Source organism: Sorex fumeus, unplaced genomic scaffold (assembly GCF_029834395.1).
Source record: "Sorex fumeus unplaced genomic scaffold, SorFum_2.1 ptg000072l, whole genome shotgun sequence".
Lineage (NCBI taxonomy): Eukaryota > Metazoa > Chordata > Mammalia > Eulipotyphla > Soricidae > Sorex > Sorex fumeus.
In genome coordinates, this window is record NW_026606129.1 from 65,389,159 (window position 1) to 65,411,872 (window position 22,714).

General features: G+C 40.7%; 1 protein-coding gene across 2 annotated transcripts in view; it reads left to right on the forward strand.

Annotated features, from left to right (window-relative positions):
* Positions 1-22,714, forward strand: part of ATXN7 (ataxin 7) — a 130,595-nt gene that overhangs the window by 69,710 nt on the left and 38,171 nt on the right. For both annotated transcript variants that reach the window (XM_056128939.1, XM_056128940.1), the window contains exon 4: positions 553-657. In XM_056128939.1, coding sequence (XP_055984914.1) covers positions 553-657 — 105 coding nt within the window. The remainder of the gene's footprint in view (positions 1-552; positions 658-22,714) is intronic.

The window sequence follows — 22,714 nt, forward strand, 5'->3', positions numbered from 1 at the left end:
TAACTGTTCCTTAGAACTGAAACCAGATGGCTGGAGTAGAATGCATAAACAAACAAAACCATTAGATGGTGTCTTTGTGAATTGCTACGCATGTTACATGTTTGCGGATTCTACCCTTTAACTCTTGGTGGAGATAATGCAGAGTTGTTTCCTGGCGAATATTTTCACTGTTCGCATTTTAACAGATTGGTCTCTTTCACCTCGTACTAATATTTTTGCGTGCATTTTGTTTTAACCATTTGTAGAAGTACTTTTGTAAAATTTGATTTCATTTTTCACCTAGCAGTCACAGTTAAGTTCCTTTTTTAGTTTGTACTTTGGTTATCGAGCACACAAGGCGGTGCTCAGGGGACAGTATGATGCCAGAGATCAGCGCTGGGCCTTCTGAATGCAAAGCATGCTCATCGAGCTCTCTCGCGTACCACTTCAGTCTCTTTTAAACCAGAGTAAGATTTGTCCCCGTGTGCTTTACAAACAAGGCAGCTTTTTAAGAAAGTATTGCCACCCAAAATGATTTATATGAGTGAGTAATGCTCTTTTCTTATGTTGCAGACATGCCAATATTTGGTCTCTGTCCAGCCCATGATGATTTCTACTTGGTGGTGTGTAATGACTGTAATCAGGTTGTCAAACCACAGGCATTTCAATCACATTATGGTAAGTGCTTAACTATTTAAAAATCATTATTACAGGGTAAAAGGTAAAGCTAGGTTAAACTGAAGGCCAGTGGCAGCAAAGGTGAATGCAGTATCCCACTGTTGTCTCCTGTTTCCTTTAGAAGCTAAGCCTTGCAATTCGCTGAATGGACTAACACCTATCAGATGTTGGTGATTATTTGAATTTTACTGAAAATGGTGTGCATTTTCTGATCCTTAGCAAGATTAGACAAGGGAAAATACAATTTATAAAGTGTCTTGATATATTGCATTACTGTATGAAGTGGTGGTTTCCTTCTGGATTCCGTAGTTGCAAATTCATAGTTCTTAAAATTATTTAGAAATAATACCTGAGAGCTGGAGAGATAGTACAGTGGGTAAGGCAATTTCCTTGCAGACAACTGCCCTGGGTTCAATCCCCAGTACCACATGTGGTTTCCTGAGTACCTTCAGGAGTGATCCATGAGCAGAGAGCCAAGACTAAGCTCTGAGCACAGTCAGGTGTGACCTAAAAAAACCAACAATGTAATAAATGGATACAGACAATGTGATTTTGAAACTTACATATTTAATAGTTCTAAATCTATCTTGATGCCATGTTTAATTCATTTATGAGTATGACAATGGTATGACATCTTCCCACTAAAAATGCACCTTTTTAAAAAAAAGAAAAAGAAAAAAGCACTTAGGATGAGGCATTATATCTTTCAGAGTTATTTGTTACGTGAATATCTGAGTCTTTCTTGGGCTTCTAGGCTCCATGACTATTTCTTGGGTCATGAAAGAGCCCAAATCATGCTTTTTGCATTATCTTAATGCCACCTGAAGAATTTAAAGTAATATTCTAATAGTCAAAGTTGGTTTTGCCTCCAGTTTTGGTTCAGTAAAACCTCAAGTGTTTGAGTAGCCACTTGTTTCAGGCATTGCTCATATCGATGACTTTCTGCTTTTATAGAGTTTGATCTCACTGGAGAGAGAGAGAAGAACTTCAGATTGTTCCCATGTTATTCTCACTATCACAGATGCTTAATACAGAGAATAATAATGTAGAACTATAGATAGTGTTTAAGCAAATCAACTGAAGAAATGACTTGGGAGAGTTGAGACTACTTTATATAAGTCATCCACACAGCAGTCTGGACTTCTGAGTATTCACTGCTCAGGGCAAAACTGGTCACAGAGCTCAGGAAGTAGGATAGATAGAGGGTCGGTAGAAGAGAAATGACTACAGTAGTTTGCTGTTGTGGACAGGAACCCAGCTCAGCTTGTGCATTCAGAGTCTTGTATACCAGAGAAAGGAGTAACACAGTCTCGCTTCACTGGCTGATTTCAGGAGACTCAATTGTGAGAGATTAATAGCACATGTAAGAGATAATAATGAATGAAGGCCAAGAGAGGTCAGTAAACCTGGAAAGAAAGCAGAACTTGGAGAGATTTCTTCACTCCCTTCCCTTTGTTGTTCCTGCAGTGACTGGGGGTTGCATATTGATTGTGCTGGTTGCACATGTTAGTTATGGGGACCCTGGGGGGTGTTGTCCACAAAGGTCATTAGCAGGGGCATTTTCAGCTGGTTACAGGTCTCCAAAGATTGCAGTATTGAGGTACCAAGGGAATCACATAGAGCATTTACCTATGCACTAAGCACCACTACTAGGCACCAAACTCTCTGCCTCACAACTTGAGGCAGGAACATTATCAATTATGTGATCCCCAAAGTTAGAACCTCCAGGGCTTGCTGTCGGGATAGCTGTTGTTTTAGGAGTCATACCTTCATAATCAGCATCTCATCATTTTCCCCAAGGCGTATTTTGTGTAATCATTAAAGTTTTTTTGAATTTCTACTTCCGTGTCAATTCCTGGAGTGGACACTAGAGTTAATGCAAAAAAGAACAAGTTATCATCTGCCTCCTTAAGATATTAAAGGCTCATATCAGAAAAGATAGTTCGACAATTGCTACTTATTTGAGAATGAAGGATTTTGAAGCCAAACTAGTCTTGGGTTCAAATTTAGACTTGCAAAAAGTTAGTTCTTTTCTTGAGCAAGTTTTCAACCTTGGCTTTGTTGTTACAATCAGAGGGTTAAGTGAAACAACATGAATAAATCCCATCATGCCAATGTCTGGACATTAATAGAGATAACAGAGAAGGAGGAAGAGAGGGTAGCGGAGAAAGGAAAGAGGGAAAGACCTACAGCTGTAGATATAGGTAGGTATTTTTCTAAAGTTGAAAAGTGTCCAATATTTTAAGAGTAAGAAGCAGCACAGAGTGCTTTTTGATGAATAACTGAAAGCTTCTTAGAGAAAATGCCTTCACTGTAGACTTTTCTAAAGAACAGAATGGAATGTGTTTCCCATATGCCATTTTTCCCCTTAACTTTTAAGGCATATAATGATGCTGTGGAAAATGAACAAAATATATTTTTTTTTAATTTGCCTGTAATTCCTTAAAATGGGAAGTGCTTTGATGGGGATCGTCAGTACTGCCACATTAGCTGCAGGGGTTGTGACTGAAAAGCCATACTTGGTGGCCCTGGATTGTCAAGAGAAGTGACGTGAGCATACTCGGCAGGAAATTCCAGGCTGTCTGGAATGTGCCGCATGGAGTCTTCATTGGCTAGAGCTTGTGTGCCCACGTGTGGACGGGCCAATGCAGAAGCAAGTCAGAGCTGGCTCAGAGAACTTATGACCCATCCGATCCCGCTGGGCTTGATATATCACTGGGCACCTATCCGGCACCTGTGAGAAATGAGCCTTAAGTGATCCTTAAGAGTATTGTTGGGCAGAGTGCTTTGGAAGGGGGTCGAGAACAAGGGAGACTCTGAAAAGAGCTGCTGTCAGAGTTAAGGCCCGCTTAGAGGTGTTCCTTCTGGTGTCTCCTTGGCTCTCTCTTAGGCTCCTCTTCAGAAGTTCTTCACTGGTTATTATAGCACTTTTTTATTGTAATAGAAAGTTTTCTTTATCTTCTCTCTTAGAATGTCTCTTTCTTGGTTGCAGTGATAGTACAGTAGGTAAAATACTTGGCCTTTCATCCAGCCAACCCGGGTTTAGTCGCAGGCATCTGTTATGGTCTCCCGAGCCTTACCAGGAGTGATCCCTGAGCACCGAGCCAGGAGCAGACCCTGAGCATAGCCAGGTGTGGCCCCAGAAAACAAAACAAGATGAATGTCTCTTCCTTTCTTAGAAGAAAGGTGGGCAACAGAGATAGTTTATAATTTAAAGAAATATAATTTTAAAATTATATTTCTACATGGTTTCTGTGCCAGTATCTAGCATACAAAGTGTCTTCAGATAAGATTCCTGTTGAACAACAAAGACATAATGGTAACTTCAAACAAGAGAAGGCATGAATCAGAGATCTAACCTTTTGTGATGAGGAAGGAGATGTGATTTTTAAAGCTGCAGGTGGCCGTTGTTGCCTGGGTTCCTCTGGTAGCAGGGGAAAAATATTAAGACTGAAGGGGAAAAGAGTCCGGCAGAAAGACAGGGCTAAGTGCTCTTAGAGGGAAACTCAGCTGGGAAACATGGGAAGTTTTCTCTTTTGAGGTAGCAGTCAGGGAGAAGAAGTAAAATAAGAGGTTTGAAGAGGAATGTGTGTCTAGGTTTGGGGACCACAGCCTGAAGTAGAGAGGCAGCATCTGTGATGTTGACCTTGCAGGTGTTTGAGAGTGATACCCCACTCACCAGAAACAAAACAGTGGAGGTGCAGGTTTCCCAATATCAAGAACCATTCCCAGTGCTGCTGAAGTCTCTTCTGTCTTTAGGGACAGAGATTGTAACAGAAGAATTTATTGGGGAGGTGGGGAGGGTGGGTGAAACGATAGTACAAAAGGTGGATCATTTTCCTTGCACGTGGCTGACCTGGGTTCTATCCCCAGCAGCCCATAGGGTCCTGTGAGCCTGCCAGGAATGATCACTGAGCACAGAGCCAGGAGTAAACCCTGAACACTGCCAGCTATGGCTGAGAAAGGAAGGAAAGGAAAGGAAAGGAAAGGAAAGGAAAGGAAGGAAGGAAGGAAGGAAGGAAGGAAGGAAGGAAGGAAGGAAAAGAAAAAGAAAAAAGGTGTTTGGGAACTCTTTTGTTGCAGCTCCAGATGATGACTTCTTTTTGCTTATTTTTCAGTTATTTTAAACTATTTTTTCAGATTCAGTTATTTTCCCCCGGTGGACATTGCAGTTTGTTTATTATACTAGGAAAGTGCTGATACTCTGTACCTACCAAGAGAGGAATTGTATTTTCTTGTCTTACACGTTGGTGAAAATGTGCGGGCAGTCTTCTGTGAATTCATGAATTGCTCATATTCATCTTTTATGAACAAATGAGCAGTTGCTACAGAATCCAACAGACAGTTCCTTTAAAACGACTGCTGGTAGGACAGAGGCGGATACAATAACGGTGATGAAACTTGTCATTAGTTAATGTTGGTAGCAATACAGTAGCCCCTCTTTATCCAGGTCTCAATCTCCTTGGTTTCAGCCCCAAAGCCCATTGCAGTCTGAAAATACTGCAGACAAAATGAGAAGGCCACTGTCATAGAACATTTTTTTGTACTATATTGTTACAACTACTCTTTTGTTACTGGTCATCGTCATTATTCTCTTGCTGTTCGTTAATTAGATTTTACAAAGATATTTGTAGTATTTTTATATATTTTTAATGCATCGGGAAAAAGTTAATGTATGTAGGGTTTGGTGTAGTGTTCACAGTTTCAGGCAACCAGAAGGGATATTGGAATGCAGCAAATAACGGGGATAATGATATTATTCAGAAATGGTAATTCATTATCCACATATAGTAAGAGACCATACAGTTTTTTACTAACTTAGCTACCGTTGGGAGAGTTCGTGATAGAGAAGAATTTATACTTGAGTAATGATGGTTGGGTGTTGTAATTTCATTTTGGCATTGCCATTTTCCATAGTCTAATTGTTTAGATTGGCGTTCTTTATTGGAGACCTCACAGTTCCTACCATCCTTTCTTAATATTGCTTTAATGTTCTGAAAAAGTCCAACATGACCCACATTCAGTTATTCAGTATTTTCAGAGAGCAGTATTCCCTCCCTCCCCCCCTCACTTTCTCTCTCTCTCTCCCTCTCTCCCTCCCCCCGCCCCCCTTCTCTCTCATTCACATTGAATCACAGTGAGATACACAGTTGTTCATAATTGGGTTTCAGTCATACAGTGTTTCAATACCCATCCCTACACCAGTGTACATTTCCCACCACCAGTGTCCCCAGTCGTTTTTTAATGCTAATATTAGATTATACAATATTATAGTATTTTCCAGGGCCAGAGAGATAATATAGAAAGTGCCTTAACTTGCGTGCTGCAGACCCCGGTTTGATCCCTGACACCTGTCAGGTTCCCTGAGCATTGGCAGAGGTCGCTCCTGACCACAGAGCCGGAAATAGCCTTTGATCATTGCCAGGTGTTGCTCAGTCACCCCCTCCCCAAATACTGTGGTTTTCTCCTTCAGAACTAGAGAATTTCAGAGCTGCTGCGCATCTCAACCAAAGTGGAGCTTTCAAAGTGAGCTATTTCCAAACGTTCATTCCAAACCTACAGATTGGGAATTTCCAGGAACCAGGAACACTTTGGAATTGTATTTAGAACATGTCCCAGGCTTATTCTAACCCAGAGGTTCATACTGATGCTTAGAATCACAGCAGACTTGCCCACTTTGTCTCTGTTATATTCAGTGCTTGCCTGGGATAGTGTTGCATGTAGATCAACACTCGAATTGAATGAGTCTAGCCAGGATCAAATGAAAGGAGACCTCCATTATTTTAAAACATTTTTTTCTCTTTCATTATATGCTGGAGAAATAACAGTAAAGGACTTTTGGACTTTCAAGTATAAAGGAGGGCTAATAAGTACTTCCTATGGTTAGAGATGCATTTCTTTTGGGGTAGTTTGCCAAATTGGGAATCTGAGTTGATTAGTTGGTAACAAATGTGTTGTTTCTTGTTTTGTTGTTGTTGTTGTTGTTTAGTAGGGTTTTTTTTTGGGGGGGGGGTGTTTGTTTGTTTGTTTTGGTGCCAATCTAGATTGCTCAGGGTGACTTCTGACTCTGTGTTCAGGGATTACTCCCCCTGCTGCTGGGAATTGAGCCTGAGTCAGACGTGTCCAAGGCTAGCACCTGCCCTGCTGTACTGCCTGTTCAGTCCAAATGTGTTGGTACCATACTGGCTACTAATAGACTCATTGTGTGGTACTGTCACATGGCATTGACTGGGGATCTGGCACAGAATAAACCGACAACTTGTGGGTTTTGTTGTGGTCTATGGTGAAAGAACTTTCCAGGTGATTTTGAGCCATCTCATGTTAGCACTTCTCTGTTCTGCTACTTTGAGTTTACTTTTGAAGAATCTCTTGATTTCTCTTCACCTGTCAGGCACACTGAAGTGATCTTACCTTGGTGAAATAAGTAAGTGATGTTAGCTCAGTCCGATGTCACTTGTAGAATCTCTATAATTAATTGAATCCCTGCTCTAATGTCAGCCACTAACATTTTTTGTCTCCAAGTAATTAGGCTGAGCTGCTTCACCTTTTGCCTCAACCCTGAGTGCCTTGGTGAGGTTTCTGTAGATACCTGTCCTTCAGCTACCTTTTTCCAATTTTAATCAATATCCTTTTTTTAATTCGTTCCCTTCCATTCATAGCTGTTGATATTTTTGTGATGACCAGGGGTTGCATACACACTTTGTTCTGGTTCTTGTACATTTTAGGTTTATGATGCTTGCACACATGATCACCAGAGGTCATACTTCTTGGTTGTGGTAGTCACACATATGTTTAGTTGTGGTGCTCACTACAGGATTGCACCCCTTTTTGTAGTTCTTACACAAATACTATGATGTGGCTAGAAATTGTTTGCAGTGCCAAAGATAAAAGACAGCAGAACTTCCAGGCTTAAACAATCAATCTGTCTAGACTTTACTCTAAACACTGGATGATGGGAATTTGAACTCATGGCCTTAAACTTGCAAGGAGCGTGCTCTAAGCCATTGTGCTAGTCCTCCAATAATAAACCTCTTAGGCTTAATGCAATCTTTATTATTTGCGTTTAGTATTTTTAAACTACTGGGTTGGTTTTTTTTTTTCCCTTTTTTGGGTCACTCCCAGCGATGCACAGGGGTTACTCCTGGCTCTGCACTCAGAAATTACTCCTGGCTGTGCTCAGGAGATATATAGGATGCTGAGAATCGAACCTGGGTCAGCCGTGTGCAAGGCATATGCCCTACCCGCTGTACTATAGTTCTAGCTCCTGTTATTTTTTAAAATACAAAGAAAATCTTATGAAATGAATCATCGGAACATAGCATTGAGTGTCATAAATGCTAAATGTAAAAATAGATTGAAGAGGTTGTTAGAGTCTATGTTGATCTTCTTGTCAGTGCTGACTTTGAACCCCCAAGATCTGCTTTCTTAAAAACAGAAACTAGCATGTTTTAGGCACATATTTTCTGCTTGTTGAAGACAGCTCTTGTTCTAGGAAATATCATGCTTGAGGACGATTCTAAAACCACATGTTGATCTCGAAAGAATCAAAGAAGATAAATATCCTTTGCCTTTATCAGTTATTATTTATTGAATTGCCATCAGTCAGGATGTTTGGCTGATTAAAAAACACTGCTGCAATCTTATTATACCTTCCTTCAGTTGCAGGTATTATGAATCCTGCAAAATTAGTAGCTGTGTCCATTGCTTAGACTTAATGTTCCTTGAAGTGTACTGAGGTCATTCGGATATTTTTAGATGCCAGCATAGATTGCATTTTCTAAAATGCCATTTTCATCACAGTATGAGTAAATAGAAATTACTCATACTTCTTGCATGAATTAGTTTTAGAGAATCAGCAAAAGTTTTGCTTTATATGATTTGATAGGCTAGTGTTTGGGCTAAAAAGCTAATTTCAGTTTTCCATTGTTGACAATACTTCACACAGTTGTGACCACATATAGCTAAGTTATTCTACGTCGCAAAGAGAGGTTTTGCTCTTTACTAAAGAGCACAATTCCCCTAACTGATCTGATTGACTTAGACCTGGAAAGTAAGTAGTAAGTCTTGACAAATGTTGAGTGAGTTGTTTTATTTGGTTATTAAGTCATTGTTTTTTGGACATGGGGAAAAAAAAAGTTCTTTTTTCTTTTCCAGTGTTCTAACTAAGTTTGGCTAATAAATTTTTATAAATTCTTGTTTCTATTTTGAAATTTCCAGAGGTTGGTTACTTTAGAATTTACTTTCATTTAAAAGCCCGCAGACTGGGTCAGAGAGGTAGTAGGGGTTAGAGTTCTTGCCTTACACATGGCTGACCCAGGCTCTAACCCCAGTATGGCGTATGAACAGTCCCCCAATCCCTACCAGGAGAGAACCCTGAGTACTGTTGGGTTTGGCCCACAAACAAAACAGTGCCTAGAAAAGTAAATAGTAAAATTTCCACAGACTAATCATAAATTCTATTGATATTTGATGATTCCCAAAACATTTGTGTGAGTTATCTCATTTCCTCTTCTTAATGACCCTTTAAATAGATGGTTTTATTTCCAGTTTACAGATCAGACTCCTAAATTAAATTCCTTTCACAAGATAAACTATACCAGACTGGATTTTCTTGTTACTCCTGTTTCATTTGCATATAAAAGAACATAGAGAGTTAAAAGAAAATATAACATATTCTACAAATCATCAAACCATTGTTAATGACATATATAGTACTGGTAAAATTTTTTAGCTTGCTGCTAGTAGTGGTCAGCATTGTAGTTTGAAGATATAATAATAGTAGGTCGATAATGAATTTAGCAGTCTTTGGATTTCTCTTCTGCTTGCTCTAGTTAGCCCAGTATTTCCTAAAGTGGGTGACACCACTACCTGGGTAGCTCTGAATTAATGGGCGACAGTGTAGCCTTGAGGGCAGTTGGGGGTGCTTTCTGTTTTGTACATTTAAAAGAAGATAGATTTCCAGGATACACTAGAAAAATAAATGATTGGTTTGTTTTTCTGAAAAGATGGTAATAGGCCAAATAGGTTTGGGAACCTCTGATTTAGGGAACCATAAATCATAGTAACGAGCCAAAGCCAAAACACCTTGTCTTTTATTACAATTTTATAACATTTTGTAGCTTCTTAGCTAATTGGTAGCATGTTTTGTGGTTGTCCAGGTGAGAGAGATGAAGAGAGAAAGCTTAGTGGAAGAGGGTAGCAGCAGAGGCCACTAGGTGTGTGGAATTGGATGGAATTGGAATGTGGTGCGAGGAGAATTTCAGGGAGGGCTAGGTTAATGGGGGAGATAGTAAATAATCCGTAGAGGGAAAACAGATGAGAGATGGAGCCCATGTATACATTGGTTTAAGCAGACGGAGAAATCGACTAGGTGTATAGGTCTTGAAGCTGTTCTGTGAATTTGTAGTAGGGTTTTTGGCTTTTTGTTTGTTTGGGGGCTACACCCTGCAGTGCTCAGGGCTTCCTTCTGAGGTTTAGGGGACCATGTGGGGGTCATGGGGGTTGAACCAGGTCAGCTGTATGCAGAGCAAGCTCTCTTTTCGTTGTACTGTCACACTGGCCCCAGCCGAGCAGTTTACTGACATGAATGAAAGACCTTGATAATAGTCTATAAAGATTTCTAAAGACTGTTGGGATAAAAAATACTGCAGAGTGGACAGGCTTTGGTGTTATTTATTTCTTTCACTGTTGTTTTGATTTTAGTAGGATACTAATTTTTCATATATGCACACTTTTCTGGGACTTTTTGCTCTGATTTGGATAGAAAATTTATTGCCATCAAAAACATTGAATGTATTTTTTCATTATTACTATAACATTGTACATTGTAAAAGGAAATACTAAGCAACAGCAAGATATCAGTGATACAATCAGAATAAATAAAGCCTCCTCCATCTTTTTTGGGTTATAATTTGTCATCTGTCCTTGAAAGATTTCTAAACTATACAAAGTATTATTTGACTGCAAACTTCTTGTTTCTTTACACTCAAAAAAAAAGGAAACACTATAAAACAAGGTTGCCTTTCTAACAATTTAGTTTTCCCTATTTCTTTACTTTTTTTCACTTTTTATTGTATTAACCCTGTTGAAGGAAAGTTAAGCCTCCAGTGTTTTCATTACTACATGCAGTACTTTATTTTATTTATTTATTTATTTATTTTGCTTTTGGGGTCACACCCGGCAATGCAAAGGAGTTACTTCTGGCTCATGCACTCAGGAATTACTCCTGGCGATGCTCGGGGGACCATATGGGATACTGGGAATTGAACCCAGGTCGGCCACGTGCAAGGCAAACGCCCTACCCGCTGTGCTATTGCTCCAGCCCCTACATGCAGTACTTTAAAGACAACCCTTCTTTGGGAATCTCTGTTAGTATATCAATGTATTACAAGACGGAGGTTGGTCATAGCCACCTTCCAGGTTTATACTCCAAGGTTTATTGTATTCCTTCTGTAGTTCTAATACTTGGTTCAAGAATAAGGCAGTGAAAACATGAGTTTCTAGAAGTCTTAAAAATTAGAGAAATATTAATAGGAGAGAGAGAACAAAAGGGAATGCCCTGCAACAGAGGCAGGATGGGATGGGAAGGATGGGGGATGGGAGGGATACTGGGATCCGTGGTGGTGGGAAATGGGCACTGGTAGAGGGATGGGTCTTTGATCATTGTATAATTGAAACCCAAGCACAAAAATTTGTAAGTCTACAACTGTATCTCATGGTGTCTCACTAATAAAAATTTTTTTAAAAATTAGAGAAATATTAATGTCTATTATTCACAATAGGGCTGGAGCGATAGCACAGCAGTAGGGTGTTTGCCTTGCACGCAGCCAGCCTGGCCGAGCCGGGTTTGATTCCTCCGCCCCTCTTGGAGAGCCCGGCAAGCTACCGAGAGTATCTCGCCCACACGGCAAAGCCTGGCAAGCTACCCGTGATGTGTTCAATATGCCAAACACAGTAACAACAAGTCTCACGATGGAGACGTTACTGGGCCCGCTCGAGCAAATTGATGAACAGCGGGAGGACAGGGACCGTGACCGTGACCTTGATTATTTACAACAACGACTGTTTATTTTTTTTCATTGGTGGTGAGGGCTGGGACCATACCTGGCGGTAGTAAGGGAATGCTCCTGGCTCTGTGCTCAGGGGTCACTCTTGGCAGTGAACAGGAAACCAAATGTTGTACCAAGGATCAAATTGGGGTCAACCACAAGTAAAGCAAGCACCTGAACTGCTTGCTGCACTATCCCTTGCCCCCAAATCACTTCACTAATTTGGTTTTCGGTTCTTGTTTTGTTTTGGATTTGGGTCCCAACTTGGTAATCCTTGGGCTTTATTCCTGACTTTGTGTTCATTTGGATGACAGATATATAAGGTGCCAGAAATCGATCCAGGTTTGACATGTGCAAGGCAAACACCTTATTTCTGTACTATCTTTCTGACCCAGTGTAGCAGCTACTTGCTATTTATTTGCTATGTACAGAAGTGATTCCGATCGTAAAGGGAACATTTCATGATGTAAATCTGCATTTTTAAAAGTATATTTTCCCCATCATTTCACAAATCACCTATTTCATTTCTGTTAAGCTGTGGTCTGATATCTGACCAGAAGAGGGAGTTTTTATTGCTTCTTTGAACAGCACCTTCCACAAGGCTGGAATAATTCTTTTCATGTGTGTGCTAACACAAACCCATAAACAAATTAGTTTGGGATAAGGAGCAGTGACCAAATTTATCTGTTTCCCTCCTCTTTCCACATTGTGCAAATATAAATTTCATTCTTATAGCTTCTACTTTTTTATTATTATGCAGCTGTTCTCATATTTTAGTTTTTTGCACTTTGTTTTTAAGTAGAATAGTTCTCAAATTGAACTTCAAAGTAATTTTGTGCGTCTTTCCTCTTCTCTGTTTGAGATGGGAGAAAGAGAGAGAGAATCTACGTGAGCATGCAGCCTGCAAGGAAATTCAGTGAAAATTACTTAAGATTCAAGAATATGATGTTTATGTACGATAAAGTTCTTAATTTGTAGTATTCTAAGGGCAGGTATAAACTCTGAAATGGAATTTGCTTCATTGCCTCTTCTGCTATATATATTTATTTTGTTAGAATGCCTAATGAGTTTTTCTTGTTTTCATCACAGTGCATTTTTATAACAAGGAATTATAAAACTAACTTCTTTATAATTTCTTTAATTGATACATGATTATATTTGGCATAGACACCCATTCTGTTTTCATATAGACACACAAATATACCTAACCTTATGCTGTTTTCAGGTCAACTTACTAAACTGCATCCCCACCCTCTTTTTTTTTTTTCCTTTTTGCTTTTTCTGGGTCATACTCAGTGATGCACAGGGGTCATTCCTGGCTCTGCGCTCAGGAATTACTCCTGGCGGTGCTTGGGGGACCATATGGGATGCTGGGAATCGAACCCGGGTTGGTCTTGTGCAAGGCAAACGCCCTACCTGCTGTGCTATCGCTCCAGCTACCAATCCCCCCCACCTCCACCGTCTCTTAACTGTACCAGTACTTTATGACAGTTGTCTCTCTACTCTGTAAACCATATATAACATGGCACATTCTTAGTATATAACATTCACATACTTTTACAATTTTTTACATATTCAACTCTTTGGGCAAATATAATCACTCACTTTCTTAGTAGGGGTCTTAGTGATAATTTCATTTTTAAAAATGTATCCTTTGGGCTAAAGAGCTAGTACATCTGGTAGAATGCTTGTCTTGCACACAGCCAACCTTGATTCAATCCCTAGCATCCCATATGGTCCCCTGAGCCCCACCAGGCGTGACACCTGAGTGTAGAGCCAGGGGTAAGACTGGAGCATTCTGTGTGTCCCCGCCCAACCCTACCAGAATAATCTTTCTATACACACCTTTGCTTCTTTTCTACCCATCACAGCCACATGGAAATCTGTCAACTGCCCAGGATAATACTAATCCTGTCTCTTATTTCTGCTGTTGTATTGGTTTTGGGCCACAGCTCATGTTACACCTGTCTCTACACTCAGGGCTTAGTCCCAGTGGTGCTCAAGGGACCAAATACGGTACAAGGGGTTAAACCTGGTCAGCTTCATGCATAGCAGGAGCCTTACCCACGCTGCGATCTCGTCGGCTCCAAACCTGACCTAGTTCTAATCTTGGCTAATGTCTTCGGGTCTAGCTAAGTGTTACCTTCCTCAGCGATGCCCTCTGTGACAGCTGTGCCCTTCATTTATTTTTATTATTATTATTATTATTATTATTATTATTGTTGTCCCTGGGAACAAAGCAATAGTAACCATCTTGCAACATTTATCCTTGACTGCTGGTATTTTTATTTCCATGGGATAGACATTCGTGGTTCAGAAGGCATTTCTCTGCATTGTTAATAGCTGCTACTAGATTGTTTTCCAAGAGGGCTGTAATAATTTATATGCCTGCTATTCTTGTTGTGATTCCTCTGTCAGGAGTAGGCATGTCAATTTATTTTTCGGAGCTTCCATTTCTTTTTCTAAAATATCTTACAGTGTTTTACGCACACACACACACACACACACACACACACACACACTTGTAATTTGACTTTGAAGTAAATTTCTCAGCTGCAGTCTTTTTTATTACTAGTGTGGTATGTACAAAATGTTTAGTCTCTTAAAGCATGACAATTTTGGGTGAGATTAATTGCACGGCCAGTGAAAAGCTACTGTCAGTTTTATTTCTGAGTTCAGTTATAATCCGGCGTTGGATGTGATTGGTCACCTTTTAAGAGTGTTCACTGTGTGTAACAAGTAATGACAGAATTGAGGTCACACCATGGTTTTAACACAAAGGCTATGTAAATCAGGCCGTGAGGTTATACTCCGTCTGCTTTTGAACAATTGGAACAGCTGAAAAGGAACACACACATTGTGACTTAACTTGAAGAGCCATCCACCAAAAGATCAGATGATGCCAGCCAGAGGGAGACTGCTGCATGCTATTGGCCCCTACGGTGAATTCTCTCCATGTAAACTTTATCTCCCACCTCTCCTAATCCAATGTGAGTACCTAATGAGGACTGTATAATAGCATAGCGACATATCTTGGTGAAGCTAATCTGATTCAGGATAACAGGCTTCCAGGCCCACAGCTGAATGAATTGCTTGGTATTTCCAAGTTTGAAAATACTTTCTCCCCCTTTCAAGTGCTCCTTGGCAGCAGGTAAGGAATGTTAAAGCTCCTCTAAGTGCCAATTAAGGCCAATTATAACTCGCCCAGCCTGCTGAGACAGTGAAGTGGGGTTAGTGGAGACTTGTGCTCCTGTAAACTGGCTTATACCAGCGAGAGGAACACAGTATTTCCCAACTGCCAACAGTTGTTGCCCTCCAGAGCACCAAATGACACCCCTGCTGGCTTCTCAGGATTTGGTTGAGGAAATCCCAAGACTTACTGGGGACTTCACTAAGTCCCATAATAGAAACTGGTGTCTGTTTTGGACTCTTCTATCACAAATGTCCATTGTTCAGTTTCTCCTTGTTGCAAATTATTAGCTAGCATTTGAGCACTTACTGTGTGCAGGACAGTGCACTATGTATATGAATCTCCTTTGCTTCTCACCCGGGCCTTATAGAGAGGTGATACTAGTTTTCCTAGGGGAGGATATGGATTCCAAGGGAGGGGAGTGCGGTTTTTTTGTTGTTGTTGGTTGGTTGGTTTTTTCTTTTTTTTTCCCTTTTTTTCTCCTTACTCAGATTTGTTCTGTTTTTGTTTGATTATTATCGGGGGGCATTTGGGCTACACCAGGCCATGTTCATGACTTAATCCTGGCTCTGAACTCAGGGATCACTCCTGGCAGGGCTCCAAGTACCATATAGCGCGCTGGGGATGGAATCCCAGGTTGGCTACATGTAAGACAAGCAGCCTAACCATGGCACTGTTGCTCTGGCTCTGGGAGAGAGTGTCTTATGCCCACGTACTGAGACCGAAGTTTGACTGGCCCTCAGCTGAGCATATGCCCTTCGCTGCCCCTGTTGGATGGATGGCTATGCCTTGAGCAGGCTAGTTCACAAAAAGAATTGTGCCAAAACTCTTCTTGTACACCAGAGTAAAGCCGTTGAAAGCACGGCATCCAAGCTATAGGTAATGCCTAGAAGTTTGGGTTTGTAAAGCATTACTGTAACTCTGTTAAAACATTTTATAGGGGCTGTGGATGTGATAGACAGTAGATCAGGTGCCTTGCATGTGTGAGGTCCTGGGTTTGATCCCCAGGCACTCCTGGCCAAAACACCACTGGCACCACTGCCAGCTATGGCTGGACTCCTGAGCACCACTGGTTGTGACCCCCTATAGCCTTTGGTTGTTGTTGTTGAATCACCGTGAGATATAGTTACAAAGCTGTCATGATTGAGTTTCAGTTACACAATGATAAAACATCCACCCCTCCACCAGTGTGCATTTTCCACCACCAATGTCCCAGTATCCCTCCTGCCACTCCCACCACACCACACCCCACCCCCTGCCTCTATGGCAGGCACTTACTCCCTTTCTGTTTGGGGGCACTATGGTTCATAGTGGCTTTTTGGTTGTTTGTATTTTTGCTTGTTTTTTTTCTTTTGGGGTCACACCCGGCGATGTACCAGGGTTATTCCTGGCTCATGCACTCAGGAATTACTCCTAGTGGTGCTCGGGGGACCATATGAAATGCTGGGAATCAAACTTGGGCCCACCGCATGCAAGGCTAATACCCTACCTGCTATGCTATCGCTTCAGCCCCTAATTCAGTGTTTTTTAATGTAGTATCTTAATCATTAGGTTTATAGCTTTTATTTATTCATTGGCTATGGCACTGTAGCACTGTCCTCCCGTTGTTCATCGATTTGCTGGACCAGTATTTGCTCGAGCGGGCCCCAGTAATGTCTGCATTGTGAGACAATGGGGGGAAAATGTGACAAAGTTTGCAGATCTGAGCATTTGAATGTGAGCCATCCTTGGGAGGTTTAATATCAGAATAAACTTCACTTGCACACCATATTAAGAAATGGCTTGAAAAAATAAGAGTGCATATGTGTTTCAAGTCTTCTACTTTATGCAAAGGGTTGTGTGTGTGTGTGTGTGTGTGTGTGTGTGTGTGTGTGTGCTTTGAGAAGGGGTTGGTTTGGGGGATAAACATGGTAGTGTTTATGGATAATCTCACCTCAGTGCTGGAGGATGCTCCTAATAGTGCTCAGGGGTACCACGTGTTACCCAGCATCACCCCTGTGTCCTGCATTCAAAGCGTAGATTCGGCCCATTGAGCCAACTCTCTGCTCCAGTGCCCAGTCTTTGGATATTTGAGTATTCTTCTCTTCAGAATTATATTTCCCTCCTGTTCACTAGTTTTTGTCTTTACGTAATCAAAAATAAATTGAAACTTTTTCTTGTTTCTGAAATTAGATGTAGGTTTGGGGTTGTAACACTCAGAAACATTTGCTGAAAGTAATTCGGGCTTTCCTAAAAGTCACAGAATCCCTTTGTTTCCAGAACTGTAGTAGAGTAGGTGATTCTCACAATGATCCTTTCCCCACTTGCACTTCCACCTTCTACAAAAGAGCGTAGTAGAAGGAAGAGTTGTTTGTGTTGAGAGAACAGCAAGGACCCCCATGTCAGATTTGACAGGGTCAATGATGTGAAACTGAAGCATGGTCTGAGACACGCCTTAGCAGCTTCCTGGAAGGGTTTGGGTGAATGTCCTGAAGCAATGCTAAACTCTGGTGCTGTCAGGTAATAAAGTACTGGAAGATCACTTCAGTAGGCATACCAGATAAGAACTGTCATAGAGTTGACGTCGTTTGAAAGTGGCTGTAAGAAATCGGGATGAAGATTAATTTCCGAAAGCCCTCGTCAGAGAGATGAAGTGTCAGATGTTAGGGAACTTGCCCTGCATGTGACTGGCACCAGTTCAGATCCCAGCACCGTACACTTTTCTCTGAGCACTGCCCAGAGTCATTCCTGAACAGAGTCAGAACAGACCCTGGGTACCACTGGTTATAACCTCATTAAAAAATAAACAAATAAATAAATAAATTCTCTGGATCTTGATGTGACTTATATGGTTGGAAAATTAATGATTACTATGAAAATAATGCATTGGAACTGTGGGTGGGGGTGCGAGAGAAATAGTATAGCAGGTAGGGAACTTGCTTTGCATGTAGTGGACCTGGGTTCAATTCCCAGCACCTTATAGACTTCCGCAACTCCCACCACAAGTAAGCCCTGAGCACTGCAAGGTACAGACCAAAGCACCACCACCTCTCCCCACACCACACCACCAAAAAAGAAAATAATGCAGCGTGCTGTTGTGTTTTATAGTAAATTTCAATCTTGTACTAATAGAAGCATTTCTGTGTCTCACAGCTTTTTCCCAGTCCTTACAGGCTAAATCTCCACACATGTAATTCGTAACATTTTGCCAAAGCATTCTGCCAATCCATTTGGCCTAAACCCCTTACTCAGAAATAATAGTAAGTAATAATGATGATAGTTATATTGTTGTTGTTGTTGGGTCTGAGAGAGTGTGCACTGGTTAAGGTGCTTGTTTGCGTGTAGTGAACCCCAGTTTGATTGCCAGTACCACCTAGTCTCCTGCGTACTTCTGGGAATGACTCTTGAGCTCAGAGCTGGGAATAACCCCTAAGCACCCAGAACCTCCTTTCCAAAATCACTAACTTAGTGCCCCCCAGTTGCATCTGAATGTATTACCACCCACTTGAATGTTTCTAACATTCTCAAACCTACTTTGAGAAACACTCCTGTAGAGAAATTTTCTCCTGTTTGGCATTTCAAAGTGTTTTTTTCTAAATTGCCAGGCATCTGAACCTTACATATGAACCCTGTATTATTATTATCAAACACAGATCAGCTAACAGGTTTTTTTTTTCCACACCTATTAGACATTAAAATTTAGCAGTTAATAAGAGTGAGAGTAGTTGTGTGGTGAGTGAAATAGAACTGAGGTAGGTGTGAGCCAGAAAAGGAAAATTCCATTTATAGAGAGCCATTTAGGATAAAGTTTTATTAAAAGTTTGAAAGGTCCCCATCTTTAGCCAGGCAACCCATGATTGAACACCAGATTCTGGACAATCAGAAAATGTATCAAAAGTTTTTGTTACTTAGAAAAACAGTCTTTATACTGTGTAGATCATGGAGCTATAAGTTGTAAAGAAAACCCCCTGATATTTGTATAAATTACAATTTAAAAATTTCTAGCTGTGTAGAAACTTACAATGTAGTTTGTATAACAAGTCATAGAAATGTCATAATGTATCTGATAGGACCAGTGTCTTTGTACAGGTGTTCAGAAAAAGTCAGGCTGTGAGTAATTTATATTTTAAGCAGGTTAGATTTATGAATTCCATCTTCCCCAGTTTGGGCAAGTTTCCTTTCAAATAGATTATTTTGTACCAACCAGGACACCTTGTGTGACCATATTAGATGAACTTAGACTCCACCCCCTGTTTTCTGTTGATCTGCCAGGACCTTTATAATTCAAGTGCTTTTTACAGTAGTAGCAAATGTTACATAAGACCAAACATGGAGCCTATTTGGAGTTGGTGGGCAGACCCAAATCATGATGCAAGCCTGCAGTAGCAAGTGTGCAGTGAAGCACAACCAGATTGTGTGAATGGAAGGCGCTAAGAAGGCTCTTCAGAGCGGCCCTTCCTCTGCACAAGGGCTGGAAACTCCTTTGGGTAAGTTTTCCGGGGCAGTTTTCGAAGGCTGGTCTTGGCTCTGGCTCCAGTTCTGGAGGAGCTTGCGGAAGGTGGGTTAGGTCTTTGCTAATGTTACGTAGGAGCAAACATATCAGGGAAGAGTTCATAGGAACTCCTTTCTTTCTGGCATCTGTCCTGCCCTGTCGTCAGGCCCAGTGCTGTGGGTTGCTGAAGAAGGAAAGAAAGTGAAGTCTGCAGGACTAAGTGGATCAGAGCGGGTTACTGCACCAAGAGGGATTAGCCACTGCAAGCTGTCCACTGGGGCCATTCTAAATGTCATTCGAGCGATCTAGCCAAAGTTCAGACGCACGCAGGAGTTGAGTTTGCTATTAACTCCGAGAAAATGCTGAGGTCTGCACCAATTCCTGTATCTGAAAACAGGGAGAGCTTTGGTGACGCCGCTCTCTAAAAATGGAGGAACCTGTAACGCGCTTTAACTGTTTGCTTTTTTATCTCACTTGTGGTTAGTGAGGTTCCATGACAGGCAGTTCACAGTGTTTCCTGTAGAATGTACTTGAGAGCTATTTTTTCAGATACTTCAGATCCAAAATAGTTTCTAACAGAACACTGCGTCAAGAGGAAGAAGAATTTCAAAATACAGGCAGTGACCCTCAAAAAGTCACTCAGTAACTTGACGTGTCTGTGAAAATCTCATTATAAACTAACCACCAGAAAAAGATCATTTTTTAGTTGTAGTATTAATGTAACCAGCGCAGCTGGTCTGATACCTTCTTGTGTAGGTGGGAAGACTTTTTAAAGTTACCTGCCTATCTGATGCTCACTGTGTGCAAGCCAGAAGAGAGGTGACAGTGGAATTTTATAGTTTCTACCAATCCCAGATTTGTAGTTTGTCTTTTGCAATAATGACCATGGTTGAAATTTAGCTATCTGTTTGAAGGAACTTAAACACAAACAATGTAAACCTACAATTTAAACCTTGAAATTACTGTTCATTTCCTAAAATTGATTTTTCTAAAATCTAATCTGTTTTTGTTGCTTCTGGTTTTGTTTTCTGAATGTTTTAAGTTCTGTGTTTAATTGATAGTCCCAGCCTGTACCTACAGGAGAAACTGTTTCTCTCTGGAAAAATAAAATAAACACGTGCAGCAAACTCATTAAAAACATTGGTATTGTTAAGTAATGAATCACCCATTTCTATTAAACAGAATGTTTAATAAAGGAAGCTTTCTGGACAATGTTCTAAAGTTGAGGTTATATTATCCTTATCATGGTACTCGTCCCTCTGCCAGTGAATTAAGTGAGAGGGGAAGTGTATAAAACTAATAGAAAGTAGCAATGAGGACTGTGACTGCACAGTACTTTGTAGAATGCTGTCCTGTCGTTGAATTGCACCTTGGACTTACTGTTCCTTTTTAACCAGAGAGGACAGTGTTTCTTGTGGAGAGTCTTGACCAGAAGTTTTTATTTAAAAATAAACAAAGAACAGACAAAAAAAAAAAAAAAACCTGTTAATTTAAGACTTACCAGGATCTTTAATTTTAATCTGCCTCTGTGTGTGTGTGTGTGTGTGTGTGTGTGTGTGTGTGTGTGTGTGTGTGTAAAAACTAAGTGGTAAAAGAGTGGTTGGGTTTTGTTTGTTTTTAATTTTACTTTTGCCTTTGTTAATTATCTTTTTTCTTACAGTTGGGAATAACTGTGACCACGTTCTAAATGTCACTTCAAGAATGCTTGTGTAAGACTGGGGGTTGATGCTGAAACTGTGGATGTTATAACAAATTAGAAGGCTAAGCACATAATAATGCGATACTTTTTATCCTCTGACTGATAAAGGAGTAAATCAAAAGTAGCTGAATGCCATTGCAGGTTCAGTTTTTACTCTTTTTGTTTCCTTTTCTCACGTGTTGGTACCTGAAGGATACCAACTTTTCAAGTGAATGACAGTTGGGACAGAGAGGTTAGCTAATTCTGGGGAAATGCTATGCATCACTCCAGTAGTGAGATCCTGTTTGTTCTGGGCAGGGTGACTGCTTGCTGTCAGTGTCATTTAGGTGACGCTGCGCTCCCTGAGGACTGCAGAGAGAGGTCCTTGTGACTGTTAGCAAAATAAAGTGTCAACTAGCAATTCATTCATTAATGATATCCCATCCTCAGAAGTGTAGTAGCAAGATCACAGAAGTGGTATGGTTTGGAGGCTTAAGCAAAAAGCCGTTTATCAGAGATTTTTGTTAAAAACATCTGTATGTCTGATTGCGATTATGATGATAAACCTCAGTTCAAAGTTGGATCTTAAACAGAATTAAGGAAATTAGCTGGTCACTCAAATCCCATTTTTCTTAAAAACAAGTTAAAGCGTGACAGTGATTATGAAGAAATTAGGTTGTAATAACAACTGAGGTGACCAACTTATAGCATTTAGTGACTCCTTTTTTATCTCTGTCATTTCCTCTCCTTTCAAGGATTACTTGGATTTTTAAAAAACTCATTTTTAAAATGCCTGCAAAGAGCTGCAAGATGGCAAGGGAAGTATGCCCCTAGATATTCAATACGTTTTTCATATTTCTCACATACTTGAAAGCCAAGTTCAGAAAGAACAGTCCCCATGGGAAAAATTCCTGGCAAGAGAATTGTTTGAGGTTGCCATATTTCTGCTCCTTTCTTAGCAACACTATTTACAATCCATTCACGCCTGTCCCTCCCCCCCACAGGAGTCCTTCTCCCTTGCAATCTGCCCTTTGTGATCTGTCCTCTTTCTTGCAGCCAGTGTGAATGGGGATGCTGCAGTGCACGCCTGCCTGGAGATGTGGAAATGCCGAGAGACCGGAATACTTCAGTGGGGCTTTTATTTCTGTCATAAAGCGCTGGCTTAAAGAGCTTGATAATTTGATTATAGACCTCTGGCAAAAACTTGCTTCAAGTGGTCCAAGTGCTGTAAATGACTCTCTTTTCTGCACTTTCCCTTACGTTTTAATTTAAAGGCACCTCTGCATTAGGAGGAAGAGAAATGCTTTTGGCAGGAGTCGCAGTTGGAGACTAATTTGTTAGTGCAGCCAGTGTTCAAATCTTCCTTTCACTTCAGTCTCTCTAGTGGAAGTGATGCCGAGTGCTTTGTGGTAGAGGTTTTTTCTTCTTTGCTGTTTTCCAGCGCCGTTTGTAACCCATCTAAACATTCTCTGAAGCTGACTCCCAGTGCCAGTTTTGGCTAATTGTGCCGAGACGCTGCATGTCAGAGGTCAGCTCTGGAATCCAATTTGAGATTTGAATGTTCCAGGAGTAGTCCTGCTGATTTGTTTCCTTTTTAAATATATGTTAAACCTGCTCTGTCTGGAGTAGGGTAGTCAAGTGCCTGGAAACTCTAGAGGAATTAGATCAAG